Raw genomic sequence first — 16,938 nt, forward strand, 5'->3', positions numbered from 1 at the left:
GGTGGCATCAAAAAACATCAGATGTCTATGAATAAAATAATGAAAGATATACAAGAACTCTACATAGGAAGCTATAAAACATTATTGGGAGAAACTAATGAAGACCTAAATAAATGGAAGAGTATATCACGTTCATGGATGAAAGATTCAATATTTTAGAGATATCAACTCTCCCCAAACTGTGATCTGTATATTCAGTGCAGTTCCAATTAAAGCCCAGTACGGGGCGTGTATGTGTATGAACTGATAAAGCTGATTTTAAATTTTTAAGTGGAATTCAAAATACCAATATTATCTAAAAGAATCATAGAGAAAGAAATGTTGGATGACTTACACTACTAGATATTAAGACTTACTACAAAGTTACAGTAATTAAAACAACTCAGAATGAGTGCAAGGTAAAACCAAATAGACTGGTGCGACACATCAGTCCAGCAAGTCACTCATTTATGATAACAGTGATAAGGCACTATAGTAGAGAAAGGATAGTCTTTTCAATAAATATATAATTATCTGGATATCCATATGGGAGGAAAATTAATATTGATCCCTACTTGCCACCATAAACAAAAAAATAATAAAAATCCAGGGAATTATAGATCTTAATGTAAAGGTAAAAGAGTTGCACTTCTTCAAGATATGATAGAATATCTTCATGACCTTGAGGCAGGCAAAGCTTTCTTAAATAAAATGTAGTAAGTATTAACTATAAAGGAAAGATAAATACATTTGAATACATTAAAATTCAAGACTTCTTTTCATCAGATTCACCATTAAGAGTGAAAAAGCAAGCCACAGACCAGAAGATATTTGCAGTACAAAACACAACACCAAGAAAAACCATCTATCAATTATATACAGAACTTGTACAAATCTGTAAGAAAAAGATAATAGAAAATTGATTAAAAGACCTGAACAGGTACTTCAAAAGATATTTAAGTGGCCAAGAAGTATAAAGATACTCACCTCATAGTCACCAAGGAAATGTAAATTAAAACCACCATGACATTCTAGTATACATCTACCCTGAAAGGATACAGAGCCTTTATATATTCCTGTGGGAATATAAATTGATACAACCACTTTGGAAAACTGTAAGAATTTACTAAAGCTGATTGCACTTACACCCTGGGGCCCAGTAATTCAATCCTAGGTATATACTCAGCAGAAATGTATATACATATATATGGGAAACAAAAGGCACATAAAAGAATGTTCATAGCACTGTTCATAATAGCTTAAAAAAAAAAGGAAAGCAGTGTCCATCAACAGAATAAATACACTGTGGCATATTAATTCAGTGGAATACAATATAGTATTATAAGTGAACTACTGCAATATACAAAAAATGTGGTTAAGTCTCACAAGCATGATTGAAGGAAACTGTACATGAGTACTACAGTGTGATTTCATTTTTTTAAAATTCAGTAAAAGGCAAAACATCTACCCTATCAGAAGTCAGGATAATGGTCACCTTTAGGAAGGGAGTGGAGATTGGTTGGAAAGATAGAAGAGCTTTTTGAAGTGCTGCTAACGCTCTGTAATAAAAGGACTGTGGCATCCATGTTAGATGCCCATCTTACTCTCTCTTTGCTGACCTACCCTGGGGGATGCCAGTCTCCATGTCAGGAGGTCATCTTTAAAAAAAAAAAAAAAAGTCTCATTTGGGAGACTGAGCCCTGCCAACAGTTGTGTTGAGTGAGCTTAGAAGCAGATTTCCCCACCAGCACCAGTCAGCCTTCAGATGAAACTCTACCCCCAGGCAACATTTTGACAGTTCATGAGGGGCTTTGACCCAGAGACACCCAGCTAAGCTCCACTTGGATTATTGACCCACAGAATGATGAGGTAATAAATGTTCATAGTTTTAAGTTGCCAATGTTTAGGGTAATTTGTTGTGCAGCAATAGATAATGCAGTGTTTATTACTTTTAGAAACTTTCCTTAAATACAGCATCTATCAGTGAAAGATCTTTTAACATGTAAATCCATATTCAGTTGGCAAAATTGTAGGTCATTTTTAAAGTGACTTTTGATGCCAAGCATTTGCAAAGCCATATGCCAGTATTGGATTTTCAGTAAGTTCAGAATGTTAATCACCCTTCTGTTTTGTTTTTCAGATTTGTCAATTTGAGTTTGTCTCTTATAATTGATCGTATTTTTTTTGGTCAAGTAAGTAAAAATATATTAAGCTAACAGCTATTTTTAATCTAACCATTTATTACACAACATTTATTACACTAAAAACCCAACCTGACCTATTAATCCTGTGAATATTTGGGAACGCAGGCAAATCACTTTTTAAAAATTTTATGGGATACATTAAAAAAAACTATTGGCATATGCCTTTCATCAATTTGCTGTGTTTTCTATAAAACAGAATTGTATATTCATAGTTGAAGTTAAAAGGAGTCCATTTTATGGCATTTTTGTCAAGTTTGTACAATTTAGTCAGGTTTGTAACAGTGGTTAAATTTTTAAATTTTAATTGACCTCAAGTTAATCATTCAGAATTTCAAATTAATCAGAATACTCTCTTCAGCCATTTGATTTGACATTTTAATGTCATGACTGTTGGTAATGGCCTTTGGTTGTTTTTAAGTTCCCCAATTTTAAGTCACTTAGGGGCTCTGGAATCAGATTGCCAGAATTTCAAACTTAGTACCTTCATTATTAGCTATGTGACCTTGGATAAGTTATGTACCTTTCTTGCCAGTTTCCTTAACTGGAAATAACTGTGGTACCTGTTTCATAAGGTTGAAGGATTAAATGAGATAATGCTTGTAAGCTATGTAAATGCTTACAATAGTGCATGGCAGAAATGAGCACTTACTGTTAACTGCTGTTGTTGCTGTTATTATCTGCTTTGTGTGACAATTCAAAAGGTAGTGTTCTCAGAGCTTTATTTTAATGTGTGATATATAAGGTACTAAAGTTTTTAATATGGGTAACACACATACTCCTATAAAACCTATTTTTGAGGATCTTCTTTATCTCTGTAAAACTTACATTGTCAAAATACATACGAACATTTATTCATGTTTTCTTGAATTACAGAAACCTAATTTTTTACAAATTAACAGAACACATTAAAACTTAGAACATTAAAATGAATAAAGAATGATTTCATGTGGTTATTAATCAAAATTATTAATATAAAGTACTGTTTGGTTTTTAGACTTCATTCAAGATTCCGCCAAATTCCCTAATGCCAAAGATTCATACTTGGCACTAATACATTTCTATTTCTTTTTCCATCAACTATGCCAGTGGACCCTGGTTCAGTATAACTTCTTGAAATTCAACGTGCTTCAGAATTTGGGAACATTTTATGGTTCTCATCCATGGCACTGGTACTTCAGTCAAGGATTTCCAGCTGTTTTGGGGACTCACTTACCCTTCTTTATTCATGGCTGCTTTCTGGCCCCAAGGAGGTACCGAATACTTTTGGTAACTGTGCTATGGACACTGCTAGTTTATAGGTAAGATTTTATTTGTTCAAATAATTATTTTTTACCAAGAATTTAAATTTTTCAGAAAGTAAACTGTTTATCTTCTGGACATGTGTTAACTCTTATGATTTGTTAGTGGGGATTATTTAGCAGACAGAAAAGGTAATAATTATGCTGATGCTCAGAATGAATACTTCTGATATGTATAGTTTGCTTGACAAGGATTACATTCAATTTTTAAGAAGTTGAAAAAATTTTATTTGCTTTTAAAAACTAAAACTACCAAAATTTTAAGTATTGAAGGATGAAAAATTATATTTTTAAATGAAAAAATATATATAATATATATATATAATAAGTATGTATCTTTATTCCAAATTTGAGTAATATGACTTAATTGGATTGGTAATAGAAATCTTTTTTAGAATGTAGTTGTACTTTAGAATTTCACTTTGACATCAAATATTAGGATTACTTTTAACACACCATCACCTTATAACTAAAAAATAATGAGACTGCATCCTGAAGCATGAAATTCAGTCTCAGTATTTAGAAAAACAGATTGCTATTATATTTCATTTTTAAATATATTTATTTCTCAAACTGTCATGTAATTCTCTTAATATCTTTTTTTATTATAGCATGTTGAGCCACAAAGAATTCAGGTTTATCTATCCAGTTTTACCATTTTGTATGGTGTTTTGTGGTAAGTATTTTTATTTAATATAGAAAAAGTTGCATTTATATAGAAATAGTTAAGACAATAAATTTTCCTTAAACACTAAAATATTTGTTTTCAACTAAGCTAAATGAGAAATGCTTCTTAATTACAAGTTATAATACTGCAGTATTCCTTTTGCAGCCTAAATATACTTTTTCCTATGTCCTATGTGATATAAAAACATAAGGACTTAATATCCAAAGGACCTTTGGGTGGTGGTGTTTCTGGCTAGTAGGAATCTTCCATGCTAAAGTAATGAAATATGTCTATTTTAGAATAGCATTTTAAGTTTATGATTAAACTATGAAATTCTTCATTCCACAAATGAAAAGTATATAGCTGTTGAAACTACTTTTTAATGCTTCTCATACACATCTAACCCTTTAAGACTCACTCTAATGCATATGCAATTTTTAAAATGATCCACACCTCTGATTTTATTTTTGGCCTTTTCTCCAATTTTCCACTAGGTCTTTGCAGTAATTTTTTTACATGTGACTTCTACAAAGCCTTATAGTACTCAACTCTGGAAAATGTGAATTTTTACATTGGTTGGTTTGGAAAAACTATGAACTGAAACTTCATTAACTTCAGGTTTAATCCAGAATATATGACTTGGCTTCCCTCAAATATTAATCACTAAAAAAAAAATCACTGGACTGGGGAGGGAAGAAATAAGTATACAGCTGAGACTTGGAGGCTGGGAAAAACTAGGGAGTTAAGGATATCAAACTTTTGACTTAAAAAAAAAACCCAAACAACTCACTGACTTAAGCAGCCACCTTTGACCAAGTATACATCATCTCCTATAGATCTCAGATATACTCTCTTCAGTTGAGATATGAACGTAATTTATATATATAACACATACATAATTTATATACACAACATACATAATTTTTATATGTATATATACACACAGACATCTAAATATTTGATACATCTGAAGTGTTGAAACCAAAGTTAATTTGAGTCATTATAGTCTCACTTCATATATAGATGCAGGCAAAAAATATAGGCATCTGACAGCTATATGGCAAGTCTTAAGAATAGTGGGCCCATTCACCAGAGCAAATCTGCAAATCTGTTCATAAATCACTATTCAGATTTAAAATTTTTCTTTACAACCACTTGAGTTGGAGTTATAATTAAATCAAGTCTGGTTTCTGCCCAGACGTGTTGCTATACTGGAGGTCAAATATTTGTGTGTGTTGTTTGGTTAGTTAAGGAGCTTGGTTTTCATTCCATTTTTATAATTTGAGGTTTTCTAGCATTCCACTTCTGTGCTGTGTCTTTACAGAGTGTTTTAGAGGAAGACTGGGTTGTCTGAATCCTCATTCCCAGTACAAAAGAATGAATCTTTTAAGTGGCAGGTTCTTGGTAACCTGTTTCCAATCTCAAAGATTGAGATAAAATGCCGATGAGGGTTGAAGAGGATCCCCTTCTAATGAACAAGAATTGGCCTTTGTTCCATCCTCTGTCCACTCAGAAGGATCCCTAAAGGACTGGGAACTAACAAATCCCCTCATCGTCTCAGTGGATGTGATCCCTCCTTTGGACACATCTACCTAAGGTCCTTGATTTGGACCTGAAGTTTCCATTCCTAGACTTGTATTCCCACTAAGAGTCAGTAGTGAGCTCACCTGACATTAGTCTTTGCATGTTCAGGAACAATGTCAGACAAGAGTTCTCTTCGGAGTTGTTTTAAATGGCCCAGTTTGTGTCTTTTCTAACTACATGAATTATACTGTACCTCAAATCTGTTTTTATTCTTTTATGACCTATTTTAACCTGAGTTTTACATAAACACAACGCTATCAGCAATTTCTGTGTAATAGCCACCTTAAAACTCAGTGGCTTAAAACTTGCTATGTCTGTAGTTGGCTGTCACTTCCACCACATTCTTTTGGTCAAAGCAAGTCGCAAAGCCAGGCCAGATTCAAAAGATGAGAAACTTCAGGCTCAGGTAGGGATTGGGCCCATGAAGAGGGATAATTGCAGCCATTTTTTCAATCTACAGTAACTTCTCTTGCCTAATTTGAATTTCCCTCAGTTCTATCCAGAATAGGACTGACTCTGGAAAACATACCTTCTGTAATTGGCTCTGATCCTTAGTGAACTGTATAACCTGTGCCTCAGTTTCCTTATCTGTAAAAGAAAGGTGCCATTGGTCTAATAACATTGAAATTTTTAATTGAACCTCTGTCATTTGTGTTGATGAGGTTTCCAACACCTGCTACTAATTCTAAGTTGGGTATCTGCTTCATCTGCTTTTACCACAGTGGCCAACAGACTTGCTTGTCTCTGTTTCTGCATATGCTAATTGTTTTATCAAAACTGCACATGCATGTTGTTCCAAAAGCCATTCCATAAGTTTGTTTTAAAAAAACAATGGTTCCCAGCCCTCCCTCCCAATTCCCCTCGTCAGAGGCACTTATGCTCTTTCAGGTGGTTATTTTGATAATTTATCTCTTTACATAAAATGCTAATAATGCCCTTAAACATCTGTTTTTGGCATTACTTAGAACTTATATGAAAATAGCTTTATTTCCTTAGCAAAGTAGCAACATAAAATTCTTCCTGATACCTCTGTGCCCAGTATTCTCCTTATTGTTCTTAATAAAGTCTCTCTTTCCCAGGCCCATTCTCCTGTATGTTTCATCACAGAATTAAACCACCTTTTATTTTTTTCATGTAAACACTGAATTTAAGTTAACTGAACAGCTTTCCCAGAGAAACATCTCTGATTGGTAGAACTTGGTAGAGATCTTTTTCGTGGGCTTTTAGATTGGGTTTTCTATTAAGTCTTGTCAAAACAAGGGTGCATCCTTCCTACCCGTGTTTGATGGGATCAGTAATGAACGGCCCCTTTCTCATCCCCTCCATTCCAATGAACCTTACCTCGGTAAGAAGGAATTCATCAGTCCTTGCAGAACAATAGATTGTAACATGAAGTATCCAGAACATAAAAAGTAACTGTGTGTATCAAGATAAATCATATGACGATTAGGAGATATGGCTGAGTAAAGAAGGAACCAACTCATGCAGGGCCTTACATACTCAAGTTTTTAGATTTTGTCCTGGAGAGTAGTTAGCTGGGACATAATGGATTTAAAACTATAACAGTGGTTTGATGATAGTGATTGGATAAGAACCCAGTGGGTTTATTATAAACTCATGGTACAAAAAGAAAAAACCCTATAGTGTCATTCTCTAATCATCTAGTTCCATTTCCCAGAGATAAACTATCAGTCTTATAAATTCTTACAACTTCCTTTTTTATGTATCTTTTTGTTGGCATAGATAACAGGAGCAAATTAAAAATTCTGGAATGTTATTTAGCATTGAGTTAGAAAGAGTTACTATGGTAGCATGCCCTTATTCACTACTCACTTTCCACAATTTTAGTAACCTGCGCCAACCGCGATCCAGAAGCAGATGATCCCTTTTCTGACCTATCCTCAGGTCAGTAGTAGCCTAACACTACATCACAATGCCTACATCATTTACCGTACTTTATATCACACAGGTATTTTACCATATCATATCAGCACAAGGAAGATGGCTACAGTACAGTAAGAAATTTTGTGACCACATTCATATAACTTTTATTACAGTATACTGTTACAATTGTATTTTACTATTAGTTATTATTAATCTCTTGCCATGCCTAATTTGTAAGTTAAACTTCATCATAGGTATGTATAGGAAAAGAGTATAGGGACGCCTGAGTGGCTCAGTCGTTAAGCGTTTGCCTTCGGCTCAGGTCATAATCCTAGGGTCCTGGGATCGAGCCCCGCATCAGGTTCCCTGCTTGGAGGGAAGCCTGCTTCTCCCTCTCCCGCTCCTCCCTGCTTGTGTTCCTTCTCTTGCTGTCTCGGTCAAATAAATAAATAAAATATTAAAAAAAAAAAAAAGAGTATAGCGTTCTGTACTACTGGCAGTTTTAGGCATCCCCCAGGGGTCTTGGAATGTATCCCCCACAGAGAAGGGGGGACTACTGTATGTGAAATGAAGGAATGAATTTCGATTCCGACAAGTAGTCACCGGGGTTCATACTAAGTCTTTATTCTCATGGAAATTACATGAGAGGCTGAAAGATTTCTGTAAGTGGTTTACAGAAGAAAGCCTGTGTTCGCAGAATCTTCAGTAATTGGGAGAGGGGTCTCACATTTCAGGTTATATAATGCTTACATTACATTGTGCTGACTATCCCATTCTGAAGCTAGCTCATTTTAGGGTGGACCCTTTCAGTGAGAACTCCATTATTATTTGTACGTACAGTTACGTAGACTTACTAGACAGCAGCTACTAAGATCTTGTTACCTTTTTTTAAAATACTGAAGAAATCATACTGCTTCCCTGTAAGAAAACTGAATCCTAAGCTTCTCTTGTGGTGCAGACTAGAACTGTAACTGTAATTATTTCCAACTGTCCCTTTAACAACTCCAGTTTCTGAAATCCCCTTGAGAATGTTCAGTGTCAGATAGTTTGAAAACCCTGGGAGTATTCAAATGAAAGTCTGTTCAGCTGTTCCTTCTTTCCTTATCTTCCCAACATTTTCTGTGTATTTTTTCCCCAAATAATAGGGAGATTCATTTCTCTCTGTAAGGATCCATCCTAATATCACAACAAAGACAATATGAAATATAAGCATTAGCTGATTTAAGACTCTCCTCTGTACTAAAGCAGCTGGAAATACAAGCACATTTCCTTCCAACATTTTACCCAAAATGCCATTTTTACAGCATTCACCACCATGCACTCCAGTTTTAGATCAGTCACCATACCATTGTATCCCTAATGCCCGTTTTTTGAAAAGCGTTCAAGGAACATTTAGTGAGTGTACAGACTGTTGATGAGTGAACATTTCACACATGCCCAAGTTACACTTCATTTGATTATTCCTGAGGGCAAGTTGTCTTCTAAAGTGCTTGCCAGGATAGGCTTTAATGTAGCTTTTTGCAATCTGAGGCCACTAGGTATATTTGGTTTCTTCTGTCTACCCAAGAAAGCACAGCTTTTAAGCCTGCTGGTCTATTAGTTCTGTGACTGGAATTATTACATATAAGAGAACTTCTGGAATTCTATTTCAATTCTAATAAAGCTAATTCTAGTTCTCAAACTTTCAGTAGTTTCCTCATTTTGCTACTGCAAACATAAATTTAGATATATTTTAAATGTAGGTTTAGTTTTCTTGATCTTCCTACATTTTTTATCACACTACTTTTTAGAATGTATTTTGGCTAATCAGCTATTTCAAGTAGTAGTAAGTGAGAGGGATGTGTGATAGTCCAACTAATGAACAGAATGAACTATAGGTAATGTTATCTAAAACACTTCCTGGAGGAATGAAATTGAGCATATAAGATTTCTTGGCCAAATCTGGTTCAGCTATCAAGTGGCAGGTGTCAGATGTCTTGGAATAGATGAAGCTATTTTATTATTTTCAATAGCTAAATTTTCAATTATATATTATTTATATACAATATAATGTATACAATGAAGACAGATAAAAGAGCTATAAAGGCACCATACCTAATTAAGATACATTTAAGTGTACAACAAAAGGTATCTTCAGTTTTTCCTAAACTGAATGTTAATACATACTGTCTTTTTAATTTATGACAATGGTAAGTTGAAAGAATGAGTGTCTTCAGTTAATGTGAAGTACTAGATGTGATTCAAGTAAGTTACAGGTCTTAATTTACTCCTGTTTTTGAAACAGTCCCTCCTAGGCCAACTTTATGTTAGTGTCCTTAAACGGGAACAGTTCAAAATTAATTTTATTCATGTTCAGTTATTTTCAGTAATTGAGCCAAGCTAAGACAGCTGATAGAAGTCAATTAGGTGATGATCATGGGAAACAGTGCCTTTGCCCCAGTGGGAATTAGTGCTAAAATTTCAGGCAAGCCACAGACTGGATCCTGGATACTCAAATTCCAAAAGAACAATTATCTAATTCCATGGGGACAGGACATGGGGAGTATGAACAAAATGCCAAGTTCATTAATAAGCTTATTCTTTTCCAGGGCAAAGGGCTGTTTTTTTATGGGTATTTTCGACAGATCCTTATGTGCTCATTATCAGTGGCCACTGTGGGGGAGGAGGACTATAGGAAGGGGGCGGGGGACTTTTACTTTTCATTTACTCTGTTTGTTCTGCTTGTTTTTTTTTGCCACACGCAAGAATTACTTTTACAAATTAAAAAAGAAATTGTTCAGCATCTCCAAATTGCCCAACACTGTGGTGAAAGACAAGACATACTTCTTTCAGAAAAAGATACTCTATGTATGGTGGCATGGGTAACTACTGAAAATCGCTCAGTGGTGTATTTTCCTAAAAGGACACTCTGCCACACTTCCTCCAGAATTATGGAGACTTATATGTACACCATCCATTGCTAGTGCTTGGGAGATTAAAGAGAAGAGACAGACAAATGAACTACTATGTACCAGGACAAGCACTGGATGTAAGTTTTTTCTAACACTTGGAAAAGTTACTGCTATCCCGTTTGCAGATGGGGAAAATAACTCTCAGCAAAGTAAAGAAAGCAACCTGTGCCAGAGTTAGAATTCAAATTTGGGTTTGCTGGACTCCCTCGCCATTCTTTTTCCACTATCCTTCAATTCTTTCTAGAAAAAGGTAAAGACCTGAGGACAAGGACAGGGAATGGTTAGAGAAATTATAAAGATACCTATTGCTCATTTCTTGTTTCCCCATGACACCATTTCAGTTTGTGCTACTTCCATTAAAGATTACAAATGTATTTGCAGTTAACATTTCCTTAGCTATCCTAAAACAAGAATGCCAGTATTATGATTCAACATGTCTGTCTTCCTACAGGGTACTCACTAAACCACCTGAAAACGTGGAAGAAACCAGCTGTCAGTTTCCTGTTTTTATCGAATATGCTCCTTGCCCTCTATACTGGTTTAGTTCATCAACGGGGTACTCTTGATGTCATGACTCATATTCAAGAACTCTGTTACAATAATCCCAATAAATCTCCAGCTTCAGTATTTATAATGATGCCTTGCCACTCTACTCCTTATTATAGGTAATAAAAGTTGTTCCACTATGTGCTATTAAGAAAATGAAACGAACTACTTCAAAATTCCTTTCAGGTTCCTGAGTTTAATTGATAACTGATCAAATGACTAAGAAATCTGAAACTTCTATCCATATATATTCACTGAATTTTAAAAGCCATTTGAAGTATGTCAATAAAAATCATATATCACTTTTAAATAAAATTTAAAAATATGAATGACTTACATTTAAATGATCTGCTTTAAATGTAATATAAAATATTTTAGAGGTTATTTGAAGGTAACCGTATTAAAAGAAATTATCATTGAGCTTACTACAAATCTTTGTAATACATCTTCTATTTTTAAAATTTTTAATTAATCTCAAAACACTAGATTCTATGCCACATTTACTGCTGGACCACTGCCCTGGTCTTACACCAGTCTTTTTTTAATCTCTCTTTATATTAGTTGTTTCACCTATAAAAATTAGGAAATTCAATTAGATGATATTCTAAGCTTGAATTAAGTATTTCTGAGAAATACAACACTAAAACTGCCTTTACTATGCAGGACATTTAAACAGAAATCCATCTGGTCCTATGCTTCCAATTGCCTAATAACAGTACAAGGTTACGTAAAGCAAACTGCTTTCCTTGAAAAAGTTCTACATCTACTTAACCTGGCTTTAAACAGTCTGAAGTTAATTTTCCATGTGCACATTCAATTAACTGAGTATCAAAGCTGTTATCATTTTAAGATAAGTAGAGTTTTGCAAAAGCGTTAAATTAACTGAATCATTAAAGCCAATCATTAATACACAATTTGGAAAGTTGGGACTGCCTAGCAAAAGCCACAGGTTAGATGTCAGACCCAAATACCCCTTCAAATTGAGGTTCACCTACTATATAAAAAAGACTAGAGCTGAGAGCAGGACACTCACTCTCCCTCCATGCTCACATTAGCAGTAACACGGCAGAGAACAGGAATTCTAAAGACATCAAGATGCTTTCCGTACATGGTTGTATAGCTGATGTCTCAGGCTTTGAATAGTTCATCAAGTTCTCATCTTACATTTTTCAAACTGCACAATGGAGCAAAAAATATCTATAATGCCTACTTTGGAGCAGAAAGCTTACAGCTGTTTTCTCAGCTTTGTTTTGGTTTTCTCCCTGAAGCAAGACCTTCCTCTCCTAAATTATACAAGTCGTCAAGTGTTAGGTCTTGTGTAAATTTACTTTGTATGCAGTTCATAGATAACATAAACCTCTATCATATGTTTATTTTTCCTTAGGCAGTTATAAACATGGCTTTTGCCAGGCCCAAGTAACTGGCTTAAGTTGTCATAATTCATCAATCCATCTTTTTTACTGCAGTCTGGTCTTTCTATGCCACAATAAAACCATTACTTACTTGGATTTGAATCAGTGAACATATGCTGCTCTCTATCACCCAATCTATTTATATAAATATAGAACAACAACAACAACAAAACCCATACAGGAACCACCTTTCAAAGATGTGATCCATCCCCTTTCAGAGCAGAAAGGGAAGAAAGCAAGAATCCTTTTCTCTGGTTCATGAAGTTTTCTACCTTGCCAATTAAGCCTATGGATAATTATTCTCTTATTAATAAAAGTCACCCACTTCAGGCCTTTCCTGGAAAAGCATACTAAGGTTGGAGAATATGGGGTCTCCCACACTGCTGATTTCCTGTCCCATCTTGAAATGGAGTTTCATGCATTAGTTTGGACTTGAAGACTGCTGCTGCGCAGGCACGTGGTCTAAGAATCCTATCGTACATCTCTGAGAAAACTACATTAAAGGCTTGCTTCTTAACCTTAATGGGACCCAGTTTAGATTCAGACTTCACATTTTGTTATGTGAACATGATAAATCTTGAGAGTAATTGGAAAACTTTCACCTTTTTAACTTCATGTAACTATAATGGTAACTTTCTCTTTACAGCCATGTCCACTACCCACTTCCAATGAGATTTCTCCAATGTCCCCCAGACCTGACTGGAAAAAGCCAGTACCTTGATGAAGCAGATATATTCTATCTGAATCCCTTAAACTGGCTAGATAAAGAGTTTCACAGTGATTCAACATTGCCTACTCACTTGATCATCTTCAGCATTTTAGAGGAGGTAAGGAAACATGAAAAAGGGGAAAACTCACTATTTCACCTCCAGTTTAGCACTCAGGTAAACAGACAACGTAACTTTTTTATGGTTCCTTTCAAGCCCCATATTTTGTAATTGGTTCTTTTCCCTGGTCAAAATCCATCCCAGTTCTATAACTACCAAGATATATATGTTACTTACCATGAGTTAATTCTTTATTAAGAAACTATATTGCTTTGGGGCACCTCGGTGGCACAGTTGGTTAAGTGTCTGATTCTTGGTTTCGGCTCAGGTCATGATCTCACAGTCATCTGAGTCATGAGATTGAGCCCTGTGTCGGGCCCCGTGCTCAGTGCAGAGTCAGCTTGAGATTCTCTCTCCCTCTGCCCCTCCCCACCCACTTGTGCTCTCTCTCCCTCTCTAAAATCAATTGATTAAAAAGAAACTATAGTTTTATTAAGAAAAAAGTGGTAGAGGCACAAATCAGGTCATTCTAAAATTCTTGAAACAGTACTCAGAAAATGTAGCCTTTATTTACTTAAACATTTATTTACTTCTAGGAAATAAGTGCGTTCCTAATTTCAAGCAACTATGAGAGAACTGCTGTGTTCTTCCACACTCACTTGCCAGAAGGTCAAACTGGAAGTCACATATATGTCTATGAACGGAAATTAAAGGGGACACTCAACAGAAGATAAAATTCTGAACTGTGTTTAAATCTTTCCTAAAGAAATAGACATTGCTGGGTACAGACATTCAGATGCTGCATAAATATGCCTGTAAACACTGGGTAAGATTCGTGGAACTAGCAAAAAACCACTGAACTGCTTTACCAAATATCACAAAGTATAAAATATATTAATACAAATGCCAGATTTTAAATAAAGACCTTTAGTTTTCCTCATGGTGTTATTTATTTATTGTTTCTTCCACAATATTCAGATGTTCAAGAAATTTCACAAAAGAACAAGTAAGCAAGCTCATAAGAAGGCAGCAAATTCTTCACAAGTCAACGGGCTCTTGAACCCACAAAAAGACAAGAAGCAGGTGTAAGATTATAGAATGTTAAAGATGAAATTCCATCACAATGTACTTTTTTCAAGCTCTACTGCAAATTTAACATAAATATCAGTGTTAATTACACTTTGTCATATGATCTGAGCTTGCTTTAAGCTCATACGTTGAAAGGAAGACTCATTTCATGCACAAAATCTGTTGCATGCCCGGCTTCCTTAAAACTACAGTTGAACATTTCCAGTGCCAAAAAAAAATTCAGCAAAGCTAAACTACAAGGAAAATGCAAGTTAGTAAGCTTTTGCTTGATGCTTCTAAATAATAAAGTCATCAAATTGATACTTAGAAATGATAGACATTATCTTGATAATTTCCTTTTAGTTTCAACACCAAACACTGCAGAAAGCATCCATGTTTCTGTTACCGTTTTCTAATTTAACTTAATCATGATGATCAATATTTAGGGTCAAAAGGTAACTGCCCCAATTCTATTTCAAGATTTGCCATGTGTCTTCCATTAGTGCGACCGTATTTATGCCATTTACCTTCCCTTTTATAAGGTTGTGGCTGAGGGTGCTTCTGCTCTTGTTTTCGATGCCTGGAGTTTTCAATATTTACCATACGTTGCTTTTTATCTGGTCGACTGAAAGCAGTAAACACATTTTTCATCTATGTTAGAGTTAAATTTAAACAAGAAACAATTTTAATGTTTTTTTCTCCATTAATCTATTATCTGAACACTCTGAAAAAGGATGTTAATCTGAAGTATAATCCTAACACAACCATACCAAAAAGATTCAGTATTATACTTTTATCCTACAGAAAAAATAGACAAACATACTGTAGTGGCAAAAAGGGGAAATACTCAACAGATTAAACAGAAATGTGACAATAAAATAATGAGATGTGTTTCCATTATTTCTCCTCTCGTTCAAAATCAATCCCTCGCCATTGGCTTCATCCCTCAGCTGGAATATGTATGTATCTCTTACAAACTAAAGAAAGTCTCTTTTTCTTTTTGCTCTCCTACAGCCACAGCTAAGGTTCATAAACAAGGTCTATTTTTACTGCTTTCCCCAAACTCCCTATGATCAGGCTGCTTCTGTCACTACCTCACTGAAACACTCCATAATGCCATTCACGGCCACCCAATTCCCAACCAAGAAATCCAGTCTCTTGTTTAATGTTTAAAGCACGTGACATACTTATATATTCTTTTCACTTGAGATGATCTTTGGATTTTCTTGCCGCCACACTCTGGTATTCTCAGCCTTCTTTCTCTACAACCCCGTAGGTGTTAGTGTGCCCCAGGAGTCTGATAAAACACCCCCAGCCTAGACGATCTATACACGCATGCACACACACACACAGTCTGGGCTAGAAAGAGTCCTGTAACTAATGGCCAACTAATTCTTTCCACTTGGCTGTCAATAGGTAGCTACAAGCACAATTCTCTTTTCCAATTCCCCTTACCCAAAACATCTGGTATCCCTTATCTTAGTGATGCCACTATCCAACTAGTGACCCAACCCTGAAATCTGCAATTGTTACTTTCTACTTCTCTTTCACAAGAAATACCACCAATTTTACTTATTATATATTATATATTATTCAAATTATATATTATTCAAATCTGTCTCCTTCCCACTCCTACTATTACCCTAGTTCAGATACTCATCAGCTCATGTCTGTATTTTTCCAAAGACCACTGGCTAGCTTCTAGCTTCACTCTTTCCAACCAACCCTCCAGGCTGTTGCCAGTGATCCAAAATGCAATGAGGCAAGTCCTTTAGCACAAAATGAGGTCCTTCAGATCTTCACAAAAGATCTGTATCTTTTCTTTTCATACCCCAGCACTACCTTGCCTCCTTAAAGTGGCCTGTCTTCACATCTCCAAATCTATGCAAATGAAGTTCTCTTTTAGAGAGAATGTCCTACTCTATCTGCTTAGCAAATTCCCAATTCGCCTTCAAAAACCAATTTAAAGTTCAGTTCAAAGATCACTTCACCCTGAAGCCTTCCCAAACATCTCCAGGCTGAGGCCGCCATATGCAATGTGCCTCCGATACCTCCATTTCATTTCTTATATTTACCTAACTCTCCAAAAGCTTGTGAGCTCCTTGATGACAAGAATTTTTCATGTTTTGTTAGGGCAGCCTCACAATGTTTTGCTCATTTAGGCACTAGATATTTGAAGACTAAAGACATCAGAATCAGTCTCATTATTTTATAGACACATTACATTTATTCAAAAAAGATAAATATAACTCAAAGATAAAAAATAAAGCTAACATTTGAAGATTAGGCGAGTTTCATGTTACAGAATATAAAGCTGATAAGCGAGTTATTTTTAGAAATTATGTATATAAAGCACACACATTATAACTTGTGGCTTACTAAGTTTGCCTCTACCTTTATGAACAATAATTGTATAGGAACTGTATTAAGTATCATAACTTAGTTGGTAAATGGAATAGACAAATAAGGGGGCCAATTCAAATTGTTACATATGAGCTCTTCTGATTTCGGACTGAAATCTGTATTATTCACCCTAGCTTCCCAAAGTGAGTAAATAAATAAAAGACCAAAGAAAAAT

General features: G+C 35.1%; 2 protein-coding genes across 3 annotated transcripts in view; one reads left to right on the forward strand and one right to left on the reverse strand.

The window, feature by feature from the left end:
- Positions 1-14,265, forward strand: part of PIGB (phosphatidylinositol glycan anchor biosynthesis class B) — a 39,063-nt gene extending 24,798 nt beyond the window's left edge. Inside the window, exons 7-12 of the mRNA XM_021694023.2 lie at positions 2,120-2,171; positions 3,270-3,481; positions 4,093-4,157; positions 11,019-11,232; positions 13,172-13,352; positions 13,889-14,265. Coding sequence (XP_021549698.1) covers positions 2,120-2,171; positions 3,270-3,481; positions 4,093-4,157; positions 11,019-11,232; positions 13,172-13,352; positions 13,889-14,026 — 862 coding nt within the window. The 3' untranslated portion in view covers positions 14,027-14,265. The remainder of the gene's footprint in view (positions 1-2,119; positions 2,172-3,269; positions 3,482-4,092; positions 4,158-11,018; positions 11,233-13,171; positions 13,353-13,888) is intronic.
- CCPG1 (cell cycle progression 1) overlaps positions 14,219-16,938 on the reverse strand; it is a 39,210-nt gene continuing 36,490 nt past the window's right edge. For both annotated transcript variants that reach the window (XM_021694020.1, XM_021694019.1), the window contains one exon: positions 14,219-14,985. In XM_021694020.1, coding sequence (XP_021549695.1) covers positions 14,796-14,985 — 190 coding nt within the window. In that variant the 3' untranslated portion in view covers positions 14,219-14,795. The remainder of the gene's footprint in view (positions 14,986-16,938) is intronic.

The sequence above is a fragment of the Neomonachus schauinslandi genome, chromosome 9 (assembly GCF_002201575.2).
Source record: "Neomonachus schauinslandi chromosome 9, ASM220157v2, whole genome shotgun sequence".
Lineage (NCBI taxonomy): Eukaryota > Metazoa > Chordata > Mammalia > Carnivora > Phocidae > Neomonachus > Neomonachus schauinslandi.